This window comes from Sinohyriopsis cumingii, chromosome 12 (assembly GCF_028554795.1).
Source record: "Sinohyriopsis cumingii isolate HCF-2022 chromosome 12, ASM2855479v2, whole genome shotgun sequence".
NCBI lineage: Eukaryota > Metazoa > Mollusca > Bivalvia > Unionida > Unionidae > Sinohyriopsis > Sinohyriopsis cumingii.
Genome location: NC_142972.1, coordinates 74,174,442 through 74,199,396, shown reverse-complemented (window position 1 = coordinate 74,199,396; position 24,955 = coordinate 74,174,442). Strand labels below are relative to the sequence as shown.

Below are 24,955 nucleotides of genomic sequence, written 5' to 3'. Positions count from 1 at the left end.
ATACAGTCCTTTTGGTACAGACGTATTCCTTTCTTGTTCAGAAAGCACAAAACAGTTCCACCCTCATAATACAGAAGTAGTTGATTCAAGCGAAATCTTTATTGTTTCTTTTTAACATTAATCTTAATTTTTGTAACATGGATCTTAATTCGAGATGGAATTTTTTATCAACATTGTCTAGTCTGATTATGTAATTGTTCTTTGTATGCACGGGTACGGAATCCTGTTTATTTATTATACCATGATGCGCTACTCTTCACTGAGAAGGTTTGGTTGCCAGCTCTATGAAAACACATAACACACTAAAAAAGAAGGAGTTTTACGGGAAATTAAGCAGAAATGGGAAAGAAGAAACAAAAGCAGCAACCAGTTTCAAAGGAACAAATAAAAAATATGAAGTCTCCAGATGACAAGGGTTAATAGATCTCTGTTTTATATTGTATATCCGCGGAGCTCATGGCCATGTATTTCAATTTAGATCGGACGGACCATAAGTTATGAGACTTTCATTATGCAGTTAGTTGACATCAAAACATGCTACACAGCACCGTTAGTTAGGCAGTAAGACCCACCAGCCCCCAGAATAAAAATATCGGGTGATGTGTCTTACGTTGTAGAACTAGTCTTGGTCATTACGCCATTTGATGCATTACAATTGAGTTATCCATTAATATGACTTAGTCATTAGGCTATTCGCAGTTACTATAAACACCTAAATACACTGAAAAACCGAAATATACATGTATCTACATGTTCTCAGTGTATATATTGGTGTATACACTGTTTTTGTTGAATAATAATATAGAGCAAAGTAAAATATGATTTATGTGATTTTGATAAGAATTATCTGCTTTTTGGCAATTTGTAGCTGAATTCATGTAATGGCGACACTCAGTCATACTTGATTCGACAGATGTAACCAGAGAATTGTAGTAATAAACACAGAATGAAAGTGAAAATAACTAAAAGTATTTGCTGACATTTTATTATATATTTACTTTAACTTTTTAATAAAATGAATTAAACTGACTTACACTGTCCATTTTGGAGATTATCTAAGTTCTGGAATGATACATTTTTATCACCACCATTGTTCTGGAATGGAACGATCAGCCATTTATGATTCGGCTGATTGACGAGTGCTATAACTAGGAGACTGTAAACAATAAGTATCAAAACCACTCAAATCATATTTCATTTTGCTCTTTATTATTATTGAGACAAAAACAAATCATAATTCGTGTGTGTATACCAATATCTCTACACTGAGAAGATGTAAATATATAAGGTTTTAGGTGTGTATTTCGGTTTACCAGTGTATTTTAGTGTTTATAGTAACCCAGCCATTTGATGTATTAATTGAGTATACCCATTAGTATGCCCTAGTCATTAGGCTAGTTGATGCATTAATTGAGTGTACCCATTGGTATGCTATGGTCATTAGATTATAGTTGGTCCTACTAAACACTGCAGCCTGAAAAAATCTGACAAAGTCTGTTTACTTTTGCTTAATTTGTATATATTTGTACGTATTATACTACATTAAACTTTATTTTCACAATATTGTAATTAAAATAACAAACATGTTTTAATTTTATTTCAACGTAAAATTTGTACGTACAAACCCTTAGTTGTTTCCTTTTATTTCATGTTTCGACAAGGATATATTAATAATTATAATTATGAATAAATGTTCATTAACAAGTTGTTTAACAAAATAATTATATTATTGAGACAAACATAATGAAATATTTAGTTTTAATTGCATAAATATACTTTAAATATTTAATAGAATGAAAGGAAGGTAGAGTGTAACTAAGACTTATGACACAGATAGCTATAAAAAAAGGCAGTCTCGTTGTGACAAAGCCAGATTTAAGAAGTTAATAAAATGATTATCTTAATGAGAGGCACATAATAATATTATGAAAGTAAGATTAAATACATAAGTAATATATTGCACAGGTTTAATATAAATGGTTAATGGAACAAAGGTAGATAATGTTTGATGAAGATTAATAACAAGCAAGGTATCATATGAAACGGCAGGTTCAATATGACAAATTAAGCCGTACTAATGCTTTATTATTACAAAATCAGTGCTATCAAAATTGGTTGATTATATGCAATATTACATTTAATTTAATTTTGCATATGTATTCTTTTAAAGTTAATGTCAAATATTTATTAGCATTCATAATCATATATTCATGATGTACTTTCATCAGGAAAGATAAACCATGACAAGATGTTTAGAACAAAATACAGAACATAATTCCACAGTCATGTAAATGTCCTGTTTTGTTTCATCATTATGCAGTAATACAGACCTTTTCTATTGCTATTAATGTTTGTGGTATCTGATGAGAAGAAGTGATTATGCTACAAACAGTAAAATCAAATTTGTAATGTTTTGCACCTTTAGTAGTTCCTGGCTATTTTACATTGTCTCAAGCAGTTATTCAAATCTGTTGATGCAATACTTAGAAACAGTAACCATTTAAGGAACCTTTAATTATATGCTGGCATCGGCAATCTCAAATATTGTTATTATTATTGAAATGTTGCACCTTCCTTCAAAAGTATGTATTGTTTGCATCAATTAGCAGACTGATTAAACATATGCTATTTTAAGTTTGTGGATCATTAGAAACTGACCAAGAATAAAAGTCATCATCAAAAGTATTTTGTCATGATTTGGTTCCAGTATTAATGTTCAAATGATTAATACTAAGTCTATTTAACAATAAGTTACTTAGTGGTATATTAAAAATGTTGTGCAGCATTGTTTAAACATAGGTGTTGCAGTGTAAAAGTGTTTTAATTTTGATAAAGTGTTAGTCATTCTATGAATATCATATTCTTTATTGGATAACATTGTGTATATTTGTTAGAATGCCTTCAGCCCATGCTCCCAGGTGTGCTTAACTCTATCAGTACCTATGTGCTGTTTACAAACAGAACTGTGCCAATGATTCTGTCCATTGTGATTCTTGCAGGAGTTGGATACATGCACTTTGTGCAGACATCACAGTTAGTGAATTAAATTTTTTTTTCTTCCAGGAATTATAATTTTATATGCTTAATTTGTATTAACTTGGAATAATAATGGTGAAGAATGTAGCTACAGGGTTTTCAGTAGATATATGCCCTCTGGTTTTGACGAGTGAAATTTAAATATGACCCATTTTTAATGCGCAAAAATTCTGACTTGTGCATCTTTTTGACACACATAAATTTGAGCTGGAGCATGAATCTTAATTACCCTTGATTTGCCTCCGGTTTAGTTTCTTACTAAGAGAAAGCTGTCCATAACAAATTTACTGTAGGAGGCACTGATTAACATGGCCTCAAGAACAGTTTACACATTGACAGCCAATAATATTGCACCCATGGAATATATATATATATATATGAACTGGGTTGAGCTAATGCTTAAGTGCAGCTAAATTTGGTTGAATTGTTTTGAGATTATGTTTGAAGTTTATGATAGAGAAAGAGGAAACAGTTATGACATGAACGGATTCCCTTTTGACCACTTATCTGAATTGGTATGTTTGGACATCAGATTATAATCAACTGGTCAGAACTGGAGCCGGTTGTCAAGGTGTGGACCAACTTGAATACTTTTATTGGCAATTAATTTGCTTCATTTTTTGGAATGTTTAAAACTTCAGGATCATTTTTTACTTCACTGGATTCATTCCTGATAAAATATCTGCATTTGTTTGATTGCACTTTAAATTATAATCACTTAGACAAAATGGGAATATATGGTTTCTCGTGAAGCCAGATTTCAGTGTAGGATTATGTTTTATTGCCGATTAATTTGCTTCGGTCTGTAAAACATGAAAACCTCAAACATTTTAGTAAATGGATTATTCAGAAAATATTGAATGGACATAACACTCAGTGCATACATCTGAACTTGAAAATCACAATAGCACAAAGAAGTCTGTTTTCTTTTCTGCTTCAGTCTCAGAAACAACCTGCCAGTTATTCATTTTCTGACTCTCAGGCTCCAAAAAAAACAGAAATATAGTGTCAGCTCTGAGGAGAATGAGGAGATTCAATCTCCATTTTGTTAGACAATCGGAACGATTGGAAAAGTGAACTGATGATTCTGTGATACACATCCTTGATATATGAATAATATATCACCTTCTTAATTGTATTGGTATATGCATCATAAAAAATAATTGGAACAGATCATAAAAGAATATGTTGAGAAGTTGAATATATAATAAAGTATAAAATTATCCTCTGTCTGTTTCATATACAAAATTTACACATAGTTAGAATGAGAAACCCTTTCACATTATAAAATACTGTTAAGTATTTCTCATTATTCAGCATGAGACAAGAAATCTTAAACATCATTTGTTTCCACAAATAATGAGGATTCACAGCTATAGGCTCATGATTGTTCAAAAGAACTGACTCTCAAGATTTCAGTTTTGACTCTTGAGATTTTAATTTTGACTTTTGAGATTTTTGATTCAAAGGTCAACTGACTCTTCAGTTTTTAAGTCTGTTGAGGACCATGTAGCTATATGAATTCTCTCTTCTGACTCAAAGAGGTGAGTGATAATTGTATAGTTTGTCATATATCTACTGTATGGACATGTTTTTTATATATATATTTTGACTATTCACAATTAAATTGCTTAATAAAGTCTCAGGTTACACACAATAGGTAAATTCTGGCTGTGCTAAGTAAGTTGTCATTATATAATGCGAATCAGCAATTTGTTGAATGTCATTGATAGTTACCAATTACCCCATTTTATATGTGCTATGCATTTGTTATTTCTTATTGATTCCAATTTGATTCAAAGTAAAGATGATTATAAAAAATATATTTTGATGTAAACAAATTAGTCTTTTTTAGGCCAAAATTTGAAAAGTACTGCATTGGTAATAAACATTTTTTCAAACAAATTTGATATACAAACAGCTGGTCCAATTATGTACTATGCACTTGTTATTTATAGACTGATTTCATTGAATTTCAGTCCCAATTAATGATGAATATCACAACTATATGTTTATGTAAAGAAATTGATGTTCTGTATGTGTAATTAAAAAAATTACAGAATTAGAGTTATTCTCTGTTTTTTTACATCTTTTTGTTTTAAATTTGGACATATTAACTTTTGAAACAATTTGTTGTATATGTTATAGAAATGAAAGATAGAATACGTTATGTCTGACACAAACAAATTCTTATCTTGGATATGAAAAAATTGTGCATATAAAACTAGTTCACTTATTTAATCACTTAATCTAGATAGGCATGTGCTGATTTAAAAAGTTATTATTATGTGTCTCTCAATATTATTATTATTATTATTATTATTATTATTATTATTATTATTATATAAAATAAATACACATGTATCTGCCTTTGTCACATTGGATCTGCTTTAGACATATGCTGTATTGTACATCATACTCTATCTGCCTTTGTTCTATTAAATATTTGTATTATACCTATACAGTATACTACTGTCATAATATTATTGTCTATATCTGAATAATATAATTATTTTTAAAGAACTAGTTAATGAACCTTTATTAACTATTTTCTGCATGTATATCATTGTCTCAATTTGAAATATAGAGACAACTAAGGGTGTGTATATACCAGTTTTACTTTCAAGCAACATTAAAATATGCTTTTTAAAATTTTTATTACAATATTGTCAAATTAAAGTTAATACATACAAAAAAAGCATAAACAACAGACTTTGTCTGACTTTGCACTGTTTAGTAGGACCAGTTATAGTTTTAGACCAAGGGTAAAATTACCAAATCCATTAATTCTGAATACTGACCAATTATCTTCAATATAGTCCACATCATGTCTACATTAATTAGGTAAAATAGAGAATAGATGATACAAAAATCCAACAATACATACTTGAGGCTTCAATGTCACATTCATAAATATTTGTTCAAAATGGTGCAGGATGTATAACATGTTTAGTTTGGTTTTGAGTTTAACGTCACAGTAACACAGGTAATTCTTTTAGTGCTGAGGCAACAAATATAATAAAGAAGTAACTCAATGAATATTTTGTAAGAAGTGTTTCGATTGGTATAACATTCTGCATTAAATGCGGTGATACTGTTTGCATGACTTTTACTTCGGGTGGTAATCCATGTAGTAAATCCAGTATAAACAGACAGCTTGTTTAATGTATTAGGCCTTGGTTTGTTACGTTTTTAATGTTAGCATTACCATACTTGTTTATAAGTCAAGTCAAAATGCAGAGTGCACCTGGTCCAGCAGATATGGGGCTATGATGTGTGTTCAAATGATTGCTCTTTACAAATTGCATAAATCCAGATCTGTTGTTGCATTATGTGACAGGAGATTTGAGTCTGTGCAGTTTGCAGTTACTCTTGACTTATAATGGATTATAGATAGTATATCACTTAAATAAATGATGCTAAATTGTGAAAGGAATCATGTGGTATCATTCTTTTGCCCAATGGAAGTGAGTGTTATGGCTGAAACATGTCCTGATCATGAATTATACAATTAGCAGACAATGAAAAATATAACTCTTTGTTGCAAATTTGCAGTTGTGCTCCATACAGTCTTCACAAATAAAGGGGAGAGGGGGGAGTCATGGGCTTCTGCGATCTGTGATCTTGTTTTTCCATATGTGCATTTTTGATTTATGGTAAAGTGAAAGCATATTGTTATGTGATATGATCAGTACATTTTAGATTTCAAACCAAATGGGTTGTTTGGGTATTTATAACCTTTCTTTGAATTTTGTTAAATTTATGTTTACATACACAAATTCACTGTACCAATAACTCAGTATACAAAAAAGGCTATAGTTCTTTCAGACTCTCACTTTATGTGGATGTTTGGGAGGGTGGGTTTTTTGATGCTTTGAACTTACTCTCACATTAACCTGATTCTTGAATACCAGTACTTTCTTATGGATGTCATACACAAATATGAATTCATGATGTGTACAGATGTGGAGAATGTGATATTTATGTAAAGATAAGTGTCAGCTTTTCCCATGCTCCTAACTATGTCAATGTAATTTTGATTATTTTCACATACGCATACTGAATGTGTACTGGTCTTGATGGAAAAGTTGTGTTATATTGAACTAATAAAATATTTTTTATCTCTTTAGATCTAGTGTGAAAGAATCCTGAAATTGTTTGTCAACAGTGAAATATAAATGACAGCTTGTAAATATCATTTAAATTAGGATGTCACATGACACTTGCAACAGTGTATGGGCCTTATATTTATGCAATTTTCCTTCCAGGAAAGAAAACATACTCCTTACCTGGAATGCCTGAAGGAGGAACAGAAAGCAGTGATCATTTGCAAAAGGTAGCATCTCTGTCTTTGAGTGAAAATATTTATAATTTTTGTCATGTAAAGAGCATTAATTCACATCAGCAATTTTGAAAAGGCAAATCAACATTTTTTAAATGTAAGTTGACTGAAAATCATTTATTCCAAGGTCCATACTCCCCAATTTTGACCTTGGGAGCATTGTATTGTCCTCACTCAAAGGTCTGCTTAACTCAGTCTCAAATCATAGAATAAAAGCTATACAGAAACAGTTAGTAACAGTTGTAAGCAGAGAAGAGAAAAACATAAAAATACATCTAACATAATGTATATGAACAGTGGGACTTAATAATATTTACTGTAGTGTATGCCTCTTTTGAATTAGCCAGATGTTTGTACCTAGATGTCATAAGTCAAAATCCATCCTATTTTTTATTTATATTAATCTGGAACTTAGAAATAATATTTATTTCTTTCACATGCTTTATACACCAGCTATCAGTAGAGAACATTATGTTATGGTGCTTTTTTCTGTCGATCTGTTACCATTATAGTCTCCACACAGTAACTCTAAGTTGTCCATCATCTGCCATAACCAAACCTGTGGATGGCTTGCACTTGGGGTAAAGAGGGACCTTATTGAGGTTGGGGTCAAAAGGTCAAAGGTCAAGGCCAGGATAACTCACATACTTTGGCCAGGCTTTTGACACTTGATGTAAGGAAGAACACTATTGATTTTGGACTCAGCACATCAAAGGTCATGGTCACTCTGAAAGAAGTTTTTTTTGGTGCAAAATACCTTGAATTTTCCATCATCTACAGTTACCAGACTCCTTGAATGACTTGCATTTAGGGCAAGGGAGAAGCTTAATAATGTTTGAGTCAAAATGTCAAATGTCAAGGTCACAGTGACTAAATGAAGATAAATGATTTGTGCACAATAATATTAGTTAGTCACGGATCACTACCAAACTTTGTAGATGGCCTGCATTTAGGATAAGGAAGAATCCGGTTATTATTGGGTGTCAAAAGGTCAAGGTTACTATAACTGAAAAAAGAGAAATGGTTTTTGAACAGAACTTTCAGTAATTTACATAACAGAATATAAAGGAATATTAAAAATGGTGTTGTTTTATAATGTCCCATTTTTATTTTAGAATGTTACTGTAACCTTTTCAATAACAGAGCATTCTTATCTCCTTTCTGATATTTTCCCTCATAATCATCTACTTCAGTATCTCCACACAGAACTTAACTGTATGAACTTACATGAAACTGTTCTAAAAGAAATCTTTAACTGTTACCTAATCTAACATTATTTTATTTGTTAACATTTTCTTTACTTCTGACATCTTCAATCAAAGTCATTGTTTTGAAAACATGATAGGTTGGCTATACAAAACTATGCATTTCATCTATCAGGTTTTCATCCCTGCCAACCTGGAGAAAGAAATTTTGAATTTCATCCAAGAAGAAAACAAAGGCAAGAAACTCGAGAAAGGCATGTCAAAACGATTGACCAGTAAAAAGCTTACAGTAAGTTCTACAAACTTCTTTGTAACCATCAAACATGGAGATTTTCAGTATTTTCATGGAAAATTAATTTTTTACATTGCATTATATTTTTGTACCTTCTTTGTTGGTATTGGTATATAGTAATCCTTGCATTTATACATCTTCCTATGTATCCATCCAATTGCCCATGATACTTTGCTCTTGTAGTTTTATTTCAAGTTATTTACCTTTAAGTTTATGACAGTCTCTTGTTAGTGTAACTAGTCATGCAGTGTTTGATCGATTGCAGTGAATGTAAACATTATGGTCATCACTTGAAATATTGACAGATCACTTTGCCTTGATATTGTTAACTGGAGTTTTTGCCCTTGGAGCATAATACATTGTATGACACAGTCTCATTAGCACAACTCACTCCATGCTATATTTTTCCAGTTTTTCATGGATTGCTGTGAAGCATTGTGCATATGAATATATTGACAACCCTTTATTATCCCATGTTTTTCTATGAGTTATTTCCCTTTTATATCTACCATTAATTGTAATAAATTACAGAATTGTATGAAGATAGATACACTTGCAGTTTCTAGGGGGTTGTGGTGAAATTGAAAAATAACCGTATTCCATCATTTTCAGAAGAATATGTAATTCTTTTTACTTTAGATTCATTAACCCTCATGGGGTAGGGGTAGCTTGTGTGTGTGTGTGTATGGTATATTAATGTGAGCAAAATGCCCACTGTTCCTTTAGGGTTTGTTAAAATGAGACTCTTGCAGTATAAAGATTGAGTTAATTTGTGCATGTCTGCCATGATAATGTCATAATATCATGTGTTCTATAAAAAAAATTTGGCTTCACAAACTGTATGTATACGTGTGTGTATGTGTATATGTATGTATGTATGTATGTATGTATGTATGTATGTATGGATGTATGTATGTATGAATGGATGTATGTATGGATGTTTATGTATGCATGTATGTATGTATGTGTGTATCTATGTTTGTGTATATGTATGTATACTTCAGCTCAATATGGCTGTATGGTGGCATCTAAAGGTAACATTCATTAAACATATAAATAAATCACTCAGGAAATTTGGGCAACTAAATCCTTCCAAATGTATGTAAACATCAATTACTGCAAAATAAAATATAAATCACAAAGGTGTCAACACATCTGTAAAATGTACATACAACAGTAAAGGTAACACATATAAAATAACTCAAACATGTGGTCAACATTTTTTATATAAACTGCATTCCAAGTGCAAGATGTTTTTGGGTTTGTTGATATTTGTACAGTTTCTTCATGAAGTTCACATCAAAATAGTTATGTCTCACAAGGCTGAAGTTGACATTCAATAAGATTGTGTTCCACTGTCAGTGGACAGTGTCAAGGTATGCACTCCAGTCAAGATTCACCCTTCTGGAGGTATTCATGAGTCAAGTGTGTGTCCATTCCCAATCACAGTCAGCAGAATAAAGATTCACCATGTGTTTCATATTCTTAAGTTTGCATGTGGAGATTTTGTTCCACATATTTTTTACCAAGCATGATGACCACAGTGATTTGAACAATATTTGAAGTCAGTATATGGAGTCTTCCATTTGGAAATGGACTACTGCAGGGTAGCTTTGGCTGCTTTAGCTACCATTTCACTACCTGTTATACCAGACAGCCAACAGTACAGAATACTTTTCCATGTAAATTGTGATTTAGTATCTGAGAATGATTATTGTCTGGCTTTATGGTATGAAATTTGTTTAACTAGGGGAACATTGTTATAAATAGATATATCTGTCCTTATTTGTCAGGTTAGATTTATTGTCCTTGTTTTCTCACTTTTACACTGAGCAGAGTAAAAAATAATAAAAAATTCCCATTAGGAACTTGAATTTCCCAATTATCCATGTTTGTTTTAAAGTACTATTGACAACCAGATTTTTCTTAAAGAAACAATATTTAGTTTTTTATGTAAACTTTACCTTTCATAAAACATAAGTTTCTTTTCCTACTGAGTTATTTTTGAACATACATTATGTTGTATATTTTCTTCACAGGATATGTACACCAGTTTGTCTGATGCAGGATTTAGTCATACCCAGACTGAGCAGGCCATGACCAATACTGTCCTTCATGGAGGAGATTTGATTGATGCTTTGGATTGGCTCTGTCTGAATCTGCCTAATGGTGAATCAAATTGACATACAGAGTAGATGGCCGTTCCATTTAAATATACATGGTATCCAGGGAAGGCAGTTTTAGAAAATGCATGGTTGGGTACTCGGTTTATTCAAAGAGATAACATTACAGTGACGCAACGTTTTGAATTGGATAGCTTTGCTGGCCTAGAGGTTAGAACATCTGTATCAGATGCTGGAGGTTGCAGGTTAGAACTCTGGCCAAGTCATACCAAAGACTTATAAAAATGGTGCTAACAGCTGTCTCTCTAGGCACTCATCATTAAAAGTTTAGTGTTATAACTGGTTGCACTGGTGTCAGGATAATGTGACTGGGTGGGACATGATGCTACGTGTCTACAGCATGATGCCCCAGTGCTAGACATCACTATAAACTGTCACACTGCAGATATTGTAGTGACATGACTGGAAAATTGTTAAAGCTATGTTAAAACTCCAAATCACACACACACACACACACACACACACACACACATTCTAAATCTATGGATGTCTGCTCCACATTAAAAGCACCTTCTCTGGGTACAAAGCATATTTTTTTTCTGGATCAGCCCAGACATTTAAAGTTCATCTTGTTGAAATTTTTATGATAGTTAAAATCATTTATGTTACTTCATGATATTTCTTATCCACAACATCAAACCAGTTATATTAATGTTGGAACAGAAGTTCACTAATTGCAATGTTGACCTACCTATATGCTACCATTAGCAACTGGATGGTATTACCATGTCATAAATGATATGCTAGATTTTTAAAAGATGTATTCTTCATTGTTTTTGTCTATATTTAAGGTTTAGCTGCAGTCTTGAATTGTAAGTCAACAGGATATGTAGCATTAGAGAGAGAGTCACCTGCTATACTGCAATAGAAGTGTTTGTTTACCAATAACATAAGGGCCCCAGGTGGTATAGTAGTCTAAAGCACTTACCTTTTCCAATCCCTGCCATCTCACCTCTGTCCATGTGGGTTCAATTATTAATCTTGGTCAAAGTTGTGAGAAAGCTTGCCATTAACTTCCTGTTACCTACTTGTAGAGATGTTAGTCTGTAATAGATAACACTGTTTACTTGAAATATAATCCATTGTTCATTGTAAGTCAAATGTGAAAGATGGCATCCATAATTTTAAAACATCCCTTCAACAACATGTATAGGCTATACAAAGATTTTCTGTTGATTCTGGCACAAAATGGCAGACACTTAAGAGAGTAATTCTGATTGTAGGAGTTGTCCTAGTATTTGGCGCAACCAAGAATATGTCATAGCCTGTGTGATGCACTCAGAACTTCATGTGCATTCCAACATGGATTTGATCTGCCATCTTTGTTTCTCCTTCAGATATGTTCCCCAATCACATTAATGGTAGTGATAGTAGTGGGCTAGCTTACAAATCCAGCTCTATTAAAAGATGAAAATCAGTTCTTTCTGTCTAGCTCATGTTGACAAAGGGCAATAACTCTTGCCCATGACCTTCCCTTGCCACTGCCATAGATCGCTAATTTTTAGCTTCACTGCTGTACTGATAACACAGTTTTTGACATCATGCCATATATTTCCCTTGCTTTCTTCTGTACCTTTCTCTGACTCATTAGGGGGAGTGTACCCCCCACCACCCATTTAGGTTGCTCGGTGAGTGTTTATAGTGCTGTATGTCTGAGTATGGTCTCGTTCCTGTGAGTTTGTATGCATTTTTGATAAAACGGTCAGGCCAATTAAGAATCGTGGAATCTTAATGAGAGATCCATTTAGCCATACCATTTGGTGACATACCCTTACTATGATGGAGACTTCTGGGAGAAATATTTCAATCCAGCCAGGCTTTTGAAGCAGCGTGTGCTGGTGATAGCCAGACTGTCTTCTATAGCACAAGCATCCAGGTGTACCATATGCCAGGCAAACCAGCCAGCCGTTTAGACAGTGCTGAACTTCCATGTTTACTGCTTATCCACATGGCAAAGTTAGTGACATTTTCTGAAAGGATGGAATTGAGTCATCGGTGCTACCTGGTATGGCTTTCCAAAGCTGCAAGCAGAACCAGATCAAGACTCGGCACATGTTTAGTGTGATGAAGCTCCCACATATCAGTCATATTCAGATCCGAACATGGAAAGGACTAAACTTGGTTTTAAGGCCACAGCTGAGGAAATTCGTACGGTGTTTGCAACATCAGAATGCCATCCACCTCCTACCACTACTGAAGTCTATTAATTTTAGAGCATCTATTGATTTTGTTGGGGAGGAAGAGATGCCATCATTTTGGATTCTTCTCCAGTCAGCTGTAATTAAGGAGATCAATGACTGACTTTTGGGTGGAAATGGTTACCCTAGGAATTATAAGTTACAGCAACATTCTCATCTCACTGGTACAAAATCTACTCAGACACCTTCAGAACTGATCTCCAGGGACTTGACAGAATCCAGCAGCTGTTCATACATCCCTCCACTGTTTTGTAAAGTGGACAAAAATGTGTTCCATGCCACGTCAGAGCTAGTCAGGAATGTAGTCACTATGTCTTTTATGTTAGATTTGGCCTGTTTGGTAATTTTCTGATTCACAGAGAAATCCAGCAATAACCATGCTAGGGAGGCAACAGCCTGGATTGTTAGAGACATTAAACACACTACAGGCAGTTCCCCATACCATGGCCAGTGCGTTGATTGCTTCAGCCAACTTAGAACCGATATGGCATAATGCACATCAGCAGTCGACATCACTCAAGCCCTATTATGCTCTGGCTTTATGGACAACCTTGTTTGGGTCACCATTGCACTTTGGAGGAAGAATTGAAGTTTAGAGGTAGGCAGTACAGGAACAGCCCCAGCCAGTGTGGACTAGGGATAAATGATCTTTTATGTCAAATGTGCAATATTGATCCCAGCCCAATGCCAAGAGACAACATTCTAATCAAGCTAGGAGGCAACCATATAGATTGGTAAGAAACCAAGTTTCTCCACATTCAGGCCTTCTAGATCTAAAAATTGAACTACCCTCCCTTCCTCCCACAGACAGTCTAGCTGTGGTCATCTGTCTCCTGCAGTTTCAGGATCATCATTTCAGAGGGGCTTCGGATTTTATTTATCCAGTCACCTCCCCTTTCATTCTTTCCCCTCTTCACTGATTTACCATCAGATCAGAAAGAAAGATGCTTTTCTACAACAAAAGATACAGTCACTTATTGCAAAACATGCAGAGGAGATTGTGCACAAACCACAATCACCAGGATTTTAAATCATTGTTGTTTCTTGTTTGGAAGGTGAACTGCAAGTTGAGGCTGATCATTGACCTGAGTCATCTAAATCAATTCATTTCACTGCTTAAATTCAAGTTTGAAACAGAAACATAAATCCACCTCTCCATTCAACAGAACAAGTATGCCGTCAGTCTCAAACTGACCAACATATATTTTCACATCCCTTTCCACTTTATATAATGGATATTTCTCTGTTTTGCTTCCCTTGACATGGTTTATCAATTCAGAGTCCTACTTTAGGCTAAAACGTCAGCCCTTGGGATCTTTCCAAGGTTATTGATTGCATCATCACCTTATTCTGATTGGTTTCATCTGCAATGATTGAAGTGTATCTGGACAACTTCCTACAGAAACCTTAAGGTAAGTTCTATCCTACTCCAAGGGAGAAATGAATTTCTCTCACTTTTAGATCATATAGGCTTTCTAGTGAACTGGTTAAAGTTTGACCTTCATCCATCCCAACTTTTTATCCATCTGGGTATTTAGTTTATCACCAACCTGCACATGGTAAAGCTTCCATGTGTTCATGTAATCATGATCATTGAAGTCATCAGGTCCATTTCAAACAGGACTCAAATTTCAGTGAGAGAGTTCTTGCAGCTAAGAGGACTCTGATTTCAGTGAGAGAGTTTGTGCAGCTCCTTGGATTGTTCAGTGCAGCAGCAGACTTGATTTCATTCAGCTGTCTTTTTATGCACCACCTGCAAATGACATTGCTAGCACTGTGGCACCCCTTTTCAAGTCCCCACAATGTAGCAGTCATGATCACACCCAAGATACGATATGTGTCAGTGGTGCAACCCTGGGTTGACTGTCCATGGGGATCACACTGGAGAAGCCCAAAGCAGAAATAACAATATATACCGATGCCAATACATGTGGTTGGGGTGCCCACCTACTGTTGTACTTCATTACCATCAGTGGCTTGTTGGAGCCAGAAGAGTGGTCTCCACATCAACATTTTAGAAATAAAGGCTGTCCTGAATGCCTTCACTTCTGGAAGGATCAACTCTCAGGTACAGTGGTCCTCAGTATGTCTAACAACTTGATGTTTGTGACCTACCTCCTCAGACAAGGAGACACCAAATCACCTGACCTGTGTGTTGATGCAACAATCTCCATATTAGCATACATATCTGGCAGACTTGAAGTCTTGGCCAACACTCTCTCCAGGAAAGGTCAGGTCCCTTACATGGAATAATCTCCAACAGTCAGTCTCTTTTGGATCTGCACACTTCGGAGAATCCCATGATTGGTTGTTTTTGTGACCAGGTGGAATCACAAGGTGCCCACCTTTGTCTCTCCAACTCCAGAGCTAGAAGTTTGGGCAGTGGATGCTCTCTCGGTCAGTTGGGAGGGGCTGTGGTCATTTGCTTACCCTCTCATGTTTTTGGTATGAAAAACAATCCAGAAATTACAGGGTCAGAAATGCAAGATAATGCAGATAGCCCCTCTCAGATGGGACAAGTCCTGGGTTACCAATCTATTCGATCTAATGTTAGATCTGCCTTGAAAGATTTCTGCCAACCCAAATCTTCTCAAGCAACCATGGTCATAGGTGTTCCATCCCTGCCTTGACCATCTTCTTCACACTTAGCTCTTCTCTGTAAAGTCTTGCAAGACAATCAGTTTAAACCTTTGATTGTGGAGAGAATCTCAAGAGCAAGAAGGTCCTCCACTCTGAAAGCTTGTGTAGGAAAGTGCTGTTTTCAGGGACTGGTGCCATATCAATAACATCATTCGTCTGAGTGCTCCAGTCCCTCATCTGGCCAACCAAGCTTTGTAACTAAAAATAGGTTACTGCCTGTCGGTAATCAGTGAGTCATCATTTGCTCCCTCTCTTCTATGGATAGGTCAAGAACAGCGGCCATGTAAGATATCAGTTTGCGCACTCAAGTACTACTTGAAATGCACAAAGACAAGTCGTGGCAGGTTCAAATGCCTCTTTCTTCTGGTGAAAGTTGGGAAGCAGGATATCACCCCTGAAACCCTAGCTTTTTGGCTAAAATAGGTTATACACTCTACATACTTGGAGGTCTCACAAGATGAAAGTCACCTCAGGAAGGTTACTGCTAAAGAGATTAGAGTGATCTGCAAGCCTCATATTCAAAAGTTATGTTTTGATTCTAAATGTAGTAGAAGCCAACAGTTGGCATGCAGATTTAACCTTTTTGAGATTTATATAAGAGATTAGTCATGGAGGTTGACCTTGAATCTGTTATGTCTGCTGGTGGCAGCCCAGATGGCCACCAGGTCTAATTAATAGAATCAACATTGCATATCAGCTTCAATGGATTCACCAGTGAAATTTATTAGGTAAAGAGATTTCAGTAATTATCTTCAGAACCATATGTAGTGGTCATAGATCAAGCAAACTTAGTCTGTGTTGCTTATATAATTAGGAGAGCTGCTATTTTTCATATGGGAAATCCAGCTATCATTCCTTGGAAGGATACCAAAGATAGAGGTTGGTGGCAAGGGGAGGTAATGGGCAAGGGCTTTGTGGATGTGACATATAAAGAAAAAGATGATTTTCATCTTTTAAAAGAGCTGGATTTGCAAGGTAACAGACTAATATCCCTTATGTTAATATGATCAGATAAGTATTCTTGTAGACACATTATTTACTAAAAAAAAAAATTTTTCTCATAGAAATAAAGACTAATAGGTCTAGCTTGTCCAAGTTTTTAATTTGTAAAGATATTGTATGGCTAATGGTATACACTTACGTGTAGTTTATTGCCCCCAGAAATGCTCATATACACAATTATCACGGAAAAATATTGGGATTCAATTATATACCACCAACTTGAATTTTTCTGTTAAAAATTCAGGTTTGTACAGTTACAAGTATGGATTGTCTGTACATCTTTATAATATAATATTTGAAAGGTCAGAAGTGTGACATAGCAAGTAACATTATTCAGAAGATAAAATGATGACTTTCTTTATAGAAAAATAGAACAGGTTAGTTATCAGTTGGCTTGGGTCCCAAGCTGAATAATTAAAGAAGAAAGCTGATACTAGCCACAGATGTAAAGTATATCATCTCTCTCTCATAGTGAAATAAATAAGTTGGCACATTGGTTGTAATTCTTTAATAGTTGTCTCATATATATTGATGCTTAATGATCAGTGCTTCTTGTTTATTGGTTTACAGATAAACTGCCAAGTGGGTTCTCAGACACTCTTCAGAAGGAGGAAGATAAGGTCCATGTACGCCCCAAGTTTGACACTACTCTATTGAGAGAGGAGAAGAGTTTAATGAAGGAGGAGGATGTGAATCTACAGTCTGTGAAAAAGCCAAAGGAGCAGAAGGTGATTGACTGCCCATGATTTCAGACAAAGGTTTAACCATTATGTTCACACACAAAACTATGTGCATGTTTTGCTCTTATTCATCTATGAGTTTGTAATGTCATTAGTAATTAGATGTGTATGTCTGGTAATTAGGCGTGTATGTCAAGTAATTAGGCATGCATCTCAAGTAATTAGGCATGCATGTCAATGTCATCAGGTTAAAGGAAAACAAAATCTTCACAAGCTTAGTAGAATTAAATTACTGAGTCATAATTGGCACTTTTACTGTCAGATGACAGATACTTGAATCCTTGCTTTCTTTTATTTATGGATTGTTGTCTTAAATGTTTCCAATATGTATTAGTCTTAAAACTGAATTTTGAGAGTGGGAGCCATGTTATTGTGAATTCAGTGTCCTGGAGAGACAAGATGTAATAGTGCATAATAAAAACACTCAACAGTTCCAATGTAGATTGACTTTTAAAGACATGGCTGACCTTAGTTGCATTGTATCTCTTCCTAAGATGGATGTATTATGAATTTTAATCGGAATCAATTTGTGTGGTTTTACGAAAAAATGACATGCTTCCTGGTACTTAAATAAGTTGTTTGGAGAAGGGTGTCTTTTGTTTCATAGAGGTAATTGTTCATTGGGTCTTTAAACTAGTCCTGAGCATTGTACCAGCCATTACCACTCAATCCATGAATATTAGTACCCTTGATAGATGATGAATTTACAGAAACTGGGGGCATTAATTAGCTTTTCCCGATAGTAAAAGAATGAGAAAAATTGATTTCATATCAAGATTAATGATTTATGTTTCTGCAACATTTTACCTGGATTGTAATATTTTTTTCAGAAATGTTCTATAATCATTGAATGACATGTGCTTTTATGGCTTATTAGAGATCCTATTCCAGCTAGGTAAAATTACCCTTTCCCTTTGCAACAGGTGTGTGTAATAGCTTGTTGACATCAAAAGGGTATGTAAAGATACTGGAAAGTTCTTGACTCAGTTGTGCAGCTCTTAAATAGGAATACAACATCGGATCATTTATTGCACACCCATTATGAATTCTGATTCAGAACTATAGCTGTCATCATTTGTTGTGATAACTTAAAAAATAGTCCAAAACATCGATAATCATTCTAGATGTATTGAAACATTAATAATTCATTGTAAAGTTAATGTTTTGTTTGCAGTCTGAATCAATGTATCAATATAAAAAACAATCTAGTTAACTTAATTGTAAAGCTTTATATATTGATAACACCATCAGACAGTATGTTGTTTCTACAACTCCTATAGTCTGTTTGTAGTACAATTATGTAATAAACAGTTTCTCAGGATCAAAACTAAGTGTTAGAACCAGTAATTAAAATTTCTCTTCTTTATCCCACATACTGCATATAAAGGTTTTTCTTTATGTGTTGTTTTAAGGCTTAGATTTCTATTTATGAGCATAGCAAATTTCCAAATTTAAGGAGACGACTAGTTTTTGGAAAATGTCATTCATTTTGATAGCATGATAGATATACTCTGCATATTGTCATTGAGCTAATCACAAAATTCTTTCATATCTATTTATAATATTTGCTGAATCTACATATTGATCACCCTTTTTTTACCCTGGTATAAACATTCACCAAATCTGAAGGCCAATGGGTGAGGCATTTCAACACACTTGAAGAATTTGGAGCATGATTATGCCAGAAAAAAATCCATATATGAATTACTATACTACAGTAGATATGGAAAATTCTTTGAAATTTTAAGGCAAAATGTATAGTTTCCCTAGTGAAGCCACCAATCCTATATGTTGCAGTTACTTAATCAATTTCTGGGCTGCACACACTCCTGATCAGCAAAGGTAACACTTGTTTCAGGTACGTGAGCATCTCACACTCTAGTCATCTGAAAAGATTTATGGAGAAAAAAAACAGTTATGCTATTTCAGAGGATTAAAGTTTTATCTTCCAGTTGCTTGACAGATAGTCACAAAGGATCTGAACAGTATTTTGTTGGCTGATATGCCTTTGAGAATATGCATTGGTTACTATGAAGCTGATGAGTTTTAAAACCCCTCTGTAATGTTATTTATTTCTCTTTGTGCAAATAAAATGCAGTGGAGAAAAGAGACCTCTCCTCATGATATTTCTTGCTTTCTTTGAAATGGGAGAACACAGCACATTTGCATACATTACCAAATACACATGTTGTGAAGGATGCAGGGGGGGTCATTTGTTTTGAGTGTGACCTGGATAAAAGATAATTATAATAGCACTGCAGGTAATGAATGACAAGTAAAATTAGTGTTAATACATGGATATAGCTTCATTCATACACACCATTCAGCAATACTGCCAACATATTTTCACTTGTAAGTCAAGTCCAGCTGCAACCAACCCTGAACTGCCATCATATAATTCACTGAAGATCATGGTCTGTGTTCTTTGTTATACCTATTACTCATAAACAAAGCTCAATGTATCCATAATTTGGTATTTGCAGCGTGTAATTGGAACAGACTTATACATGGTAATATGAAGTTTAATGATGTTAGAATGTCTTGATTTAAATATACTTTTAAATTAATATAGTGAAATGTGTCTAATATGCTAGGGTGTGGGTGCCACAGGACAGGTTGATATGAAGAAATGGATCCTGCAATATGCTGAGCAGTCAGACTCGGATTCTGTTGGAGAGGATGAAGATGGTGACCAGTTTGATCCAGTAATTTTTATTTTCTTGAGTATTCACAAACAGTGATACACAATTATAACTTTCCTGACAGGAAAATCAGATTGTTATTATTGGTGGTGTTAATAATTTGTACTCATGTGTTTAAATTTGTTAGAGGAATACAAATTACTTAATAAATATGTTAGCAGATTGTACATGTTTTCCATGGAATCCTTGTAAAGTTTTTAAGCAATAGAAGTTTTTCTGAGAAAGTTATTGATTTAATAATATATTTATCTTTCATTGTATAAATACCTGTTTCAGTGATGCAATTTGACCTAATTATGTAAAATGTAATGTTATCAGTTGAAACATATATCTTTTAAGACATTAGTTAAGTCATAACATTGAAAATAAAGGACAGTTTGTGTGGTTATACTGATTGTAAACCCATAACTATAAAAAGCACGCATCAGGAGAAGCTATGAATGTAACATCATACTGAATATTGCTGTTAGGGGACAGCAAGGATTCATGTTAGAATTACTAGCTTATCCCTTTTTTGTTTGTTTAGTCAGTAGTGGGCTAACATATAGAACCCAGATTCTACTCTTCTGCAGTTATTGATTTTTCTGTTCTGTTGTCTGTTTATAATATCATGTTTCATCTAATGTATTATTAAACATGAGCGTGAACCAGGTGTCGCAATGAAATGTATTTACATAAGGAAAAGCAATAAGCAATGAATTTATTTCAATAAGTGATGAGCTGGAAAAGTCAGAATTTTAGGACGACATTTTTATTTGAAAATGTAGCTTGAGCAAAGTTTGGAAATACAGAAATTAAATATAATTACATTGTTTACAATTAAAAATGAGAGGTAATGAATAAAAGTATGGTTTAGAAGGGAAGCAACTACAGATTTGTATATCAGTTATTATTATTTTTATTAGGGGTCACAGGTGGCTGAGTAGTCTAAGACACTCGCTTTTACAGATCACTGACATCTCACCAGTGTCTGCGTGGGTTCAAGTCTTGGGCTTGGCCCAAGTTGGTATGTGAGAAAGCCTGCCAGTGGCTTCCCATGAATTGGTGATCCTATAGGGGTTTGCCTTGGTGCTTCCTCCACCATATATAGCCTATCATGTGCTGAAAAATGCCATTAAACCCACAACAACAACAGCATTATTATTATTATTATTATTGTTTTTGTTGTTGTTGGACTCGTATATTTTTTAATATTGTTGTACTTTGCATTTATTTTAGAATGAGAGGTATATTGAATTGACAGCTCTTATGCTTGATCTAAAAGAGGAAGCAGCAGAAACAAAACAGATGGGAAACAAATCCAAACAGAATGAGCTTTCCAAACAAATAAGGGAAATAATTGTGGGTAAGATCACAAAGGAAAATAAATGTTGGTAAGGTCAGAAAGGTAAACAAGCTGTTGGTAATGTCGCTGAGGGAGATAATTGTGGATAAGGCATACACACTAACCATTTCACTTTTGGTGTAATCACTAGCTTTTTTCACCTAAACATGTCTTATGCTTGCCTGTATTTGGATTATGCCTTTTTGGTACATTAAAAAAATAAAAATTAAACAAAAAATCTGTGCTTGTCATTTTATTATCATTTTTTGAGTCTCAAACATCATATAAATTTGGGAATATTTTTAAAAAGTAGACTGCTGGATACAAATATCATAAGAGTACATTTTTCCATCTTAGACCCACATGTACTTTCCTTATTTTCTATTTATGGCAGCTATATATATAACAGTTCCAATTTGATCATATATATAGATAGCAGATCAGTCTATGCTTAAAAAAAGGCACCAGATGTTAAATGAGATAGGCTTTCTGGATGTGACTGATGACTGACAAATATTAGAGGAGAGGGATATTTTTAAACTTGAAAACATGATTGATTAAAAAAAGACTTAAGTGCTTTAGAAATGTTAAAAGAAAGAATATGAGATGTAGGACATCATTATGTTCATTGTAGAATTTATGGACTGCATGACCATTCAGGGAAAGTTAGGTTAAAGCATTGTATATACATAATTTGTCATCATGTTTTGTGCTGGAACTAACCCACATGGAATTTGCCCATTAGTGATAAGAATTTTAACCATTTGGAGTTTCAGGTTTGGAGCAAAAGTAAATGTAGTTTTCCTTAAGTTTCCTGTAATTATAGTGTGTAGTAAGTAGATTACATCTTTATGTTCAGATTACTCATTTTTGCCAGTTAGTCATAATTATGCTTGTTCCACTCTTGCAGTTGGCATGTATGATCAAACTATAAAGGGAATTGTGCATTAGGGCTGTTCCAATAAAACATACCTGGGACGCAGGGAAAGTGGGGTACTCACCGGTAGATGCAGTTTAACATTTTCTTATTTCTTAAATATGAACTCTTTGAAATCAAAGTACCCTGGCATATAGTTTTAAAAAACTGCCTTTCCTGAGTGCCATGCATGTTTAAATGGAACAGCCCTTATGTCAAAAGGAGAAATAATTGTGGATATGTTCACAGAGGAAATAATTGTGGATAATGTCACAAAGGGAAATAATTGTCTGTTAGGCCATGGAGAAAAATAATATTGTGTAAGGTCGCAGAGGGAAATAATTGTGGGTTAGGCAGTGAAGGGAAATAATAGTGTGTATGGTCACAGAGGAACATAATTGTGGATAATGTTGCAAAGGGAAATAATCGTGGGTTAGGCCATGGAGGGAAATAATAGTGTGTAATGTCACAGGGGGAAATAATTTTGGATAATGTCACAAAGGGAAATAATTGTGGGTTAGGCCATGGAGGGAAATAATAGTGTGTATGGTCACAGGGAAATTAATGTGGCTATGGTCACAAAGTTGATATTTATTAATTTAAATCATAAAGTCATTGTAAGCAAGTATATTTTGCTTCAGTTTTTTGCTTTTTGAAATTATGTGATGTAAATAAATAGATGTTAGTAACCACCAATTAATAAGTACCATATTATACTAAGTATGTTGCAGACAAGTAAAAAGACATGTGGATATTACTTTAAAATAATACTCTGAGTCATGTTTTGTCTTTAATTTTGTTTAACATTCTCTTGTTAGCAGTAATTCATGTTTTGTCAGTTTGATAATACCTCACATTGGAATAAAACAACCAGACTTAATTCACATCAGTTTTCACATAGTACAGGGTACACCTTCCACCAACAATTTATATTTATTGTGCTATCATACTAAATGAGTGATTTGCTAAAATTTAATGATGCTGAATTATTGTGACTTTCAGTACAATTTTCAAAAACAAAAATGTCAATATTTTGGCTTGTTTTAAGGTGCTGTAGTAAGCATCATCTTTTAGTTGTATGAAGAAAAATTAACGAACATGGCTACTTTTTACTTTTCTGCTGGAGATAGCTAATTGTGTCATAGTATTTGCATTTCTGTCCATATATCTATCACTTAAAAGCCATTTGAGATTAAGTGATGAAACTTGGTATACTCAGATATCATCATTACAATGCAAATTGTATACCTCACTTCAGGTTCTGTCTTCACAGCTCAGTATATTGTTTTCTTCTTAATATACATTATACACACTTAATATTTTAGGAGAACTAGTACTACCTTGCAAATCCAGCTCTCCAGATAACACTTTTAGCTGAAACAAAAAAAGAGCTAAAGTTATGTGCCCACTTAGGTGGTGGTTGGGCTGAGTGATCTCCCCATGATGTAGGGATTTGTAGCAAAACCCATGTATATCTCAGTTCTTCAGCTCTTCCTCACCATGAGACCTCACAGAAGTCAAAATCAACTCTAATACAAGATGGAGGATATCTCACTTCACTGGGAAAGTATGCGCCATCTATATTTCCAACTTGTTTTCTTTCAATGTTGACAAAGTTCTGTCATTAAAATTTTACCCACATGTTGCCATATTTCGACACTTAAGTGTACTTACATACATGCACAGATATCCTTGGATGACTTCACAAAATTTTTGTGCTGTACCTTTAATTTCTGCTTACATGCAAGTCCCTGAGACCTATAGAAAATTATTAATATATGTATAATTCCATAATGACTGGCTACATATAGGTGAGTTTTCTGTCCTAATACATTTGGTGTCCAGATTCATTGCATGTACCTGTACCTTGAACCTCTCACAGGTAGTATGGTGAATTAGTTTGGTTTTTACTTGGGCACTTCATATCTTTATTGAGTTTGCTATTTTCCAGGTAACACTGTAAGGCATAGCTTTGCACCAACTTTGTGTTGAACAATAATGACAGTTTTAGGGCTACAACAGATTTTTGCATTCTGCTCTATTTGTCTGATAGAATTAGAGCATGGGCAAAGCACAGACATGCAGACATGCACTACAAAGGACAAATACACCATAAACCTACATACCAACATGTCCTCATTGTGGGAATTTTCGTTGGATAAGTGAGACAATTCAACAAAGCAGGAAATCTACATGATCAGACTCCAAATTGCTGGCAACATCTTTAGGCTTTGCCTCCTCAGGCTTCCACTATACAGCTCTTGATAATGAACAGCAAGGTAATGAGAGAAAAAAGTATCCTCTCACTCCACCAATACACAGACCAGTCGTGTCGATCAAACATCCCAACATTATGACTCGGAGCCTTCCAAACT

The 24,955-nt window shown here is 34.3% G+C and overlaps 1 protein-coding gene across 2 annotated transcripts in view; it reads left to right on the top strand.

Moving 5' to 3' along the window:
- The first annotated feature begins 271 nt into the window (after positions 1 to 271).
- LOC149786747 (ATP-dependent RNA helicase dhx29-like) overlaps positions 272 to 24,955 on the top strand; it is a 101,908-nt gene continuing 77,224 nt past the window's right edge. For both annotated transcript variants that reach the window (XM_089977264.1, XM_089977263.1), the window contains exons 1-7: positions 272 to 415; positions 7,305 to 7,372; positions 8,759 to 8,872; positions 10,915 to 11,044; positions 17,469 to 17,626; positions 20,233 to 20,343; positions 21,559 to 21,685. In XM_089977264.1, coding sequence (XP_089833390.1) covers positions 340 to 415; positions 7,305 to 7,372; positions 8,759 to 8,872; positions 10,915 to 11,044; positions 17,469 to 17,626; positions 20,233 to 20,343; positions 21,559 to 21,685 — 784 coding nt within the window. In that variant the 5' untranslated portion in view covers positions 272 to 339. The remainder of the gene's footprint in view (positions 416 to 7,304; positions 7,373 to 8,758; positions 8,873 to 10,914; positions 11,045 to 17,468; positions 17,627 to 20,232; positions 20,344 to 21,558; positions 21,686 to 24,955) is intronic.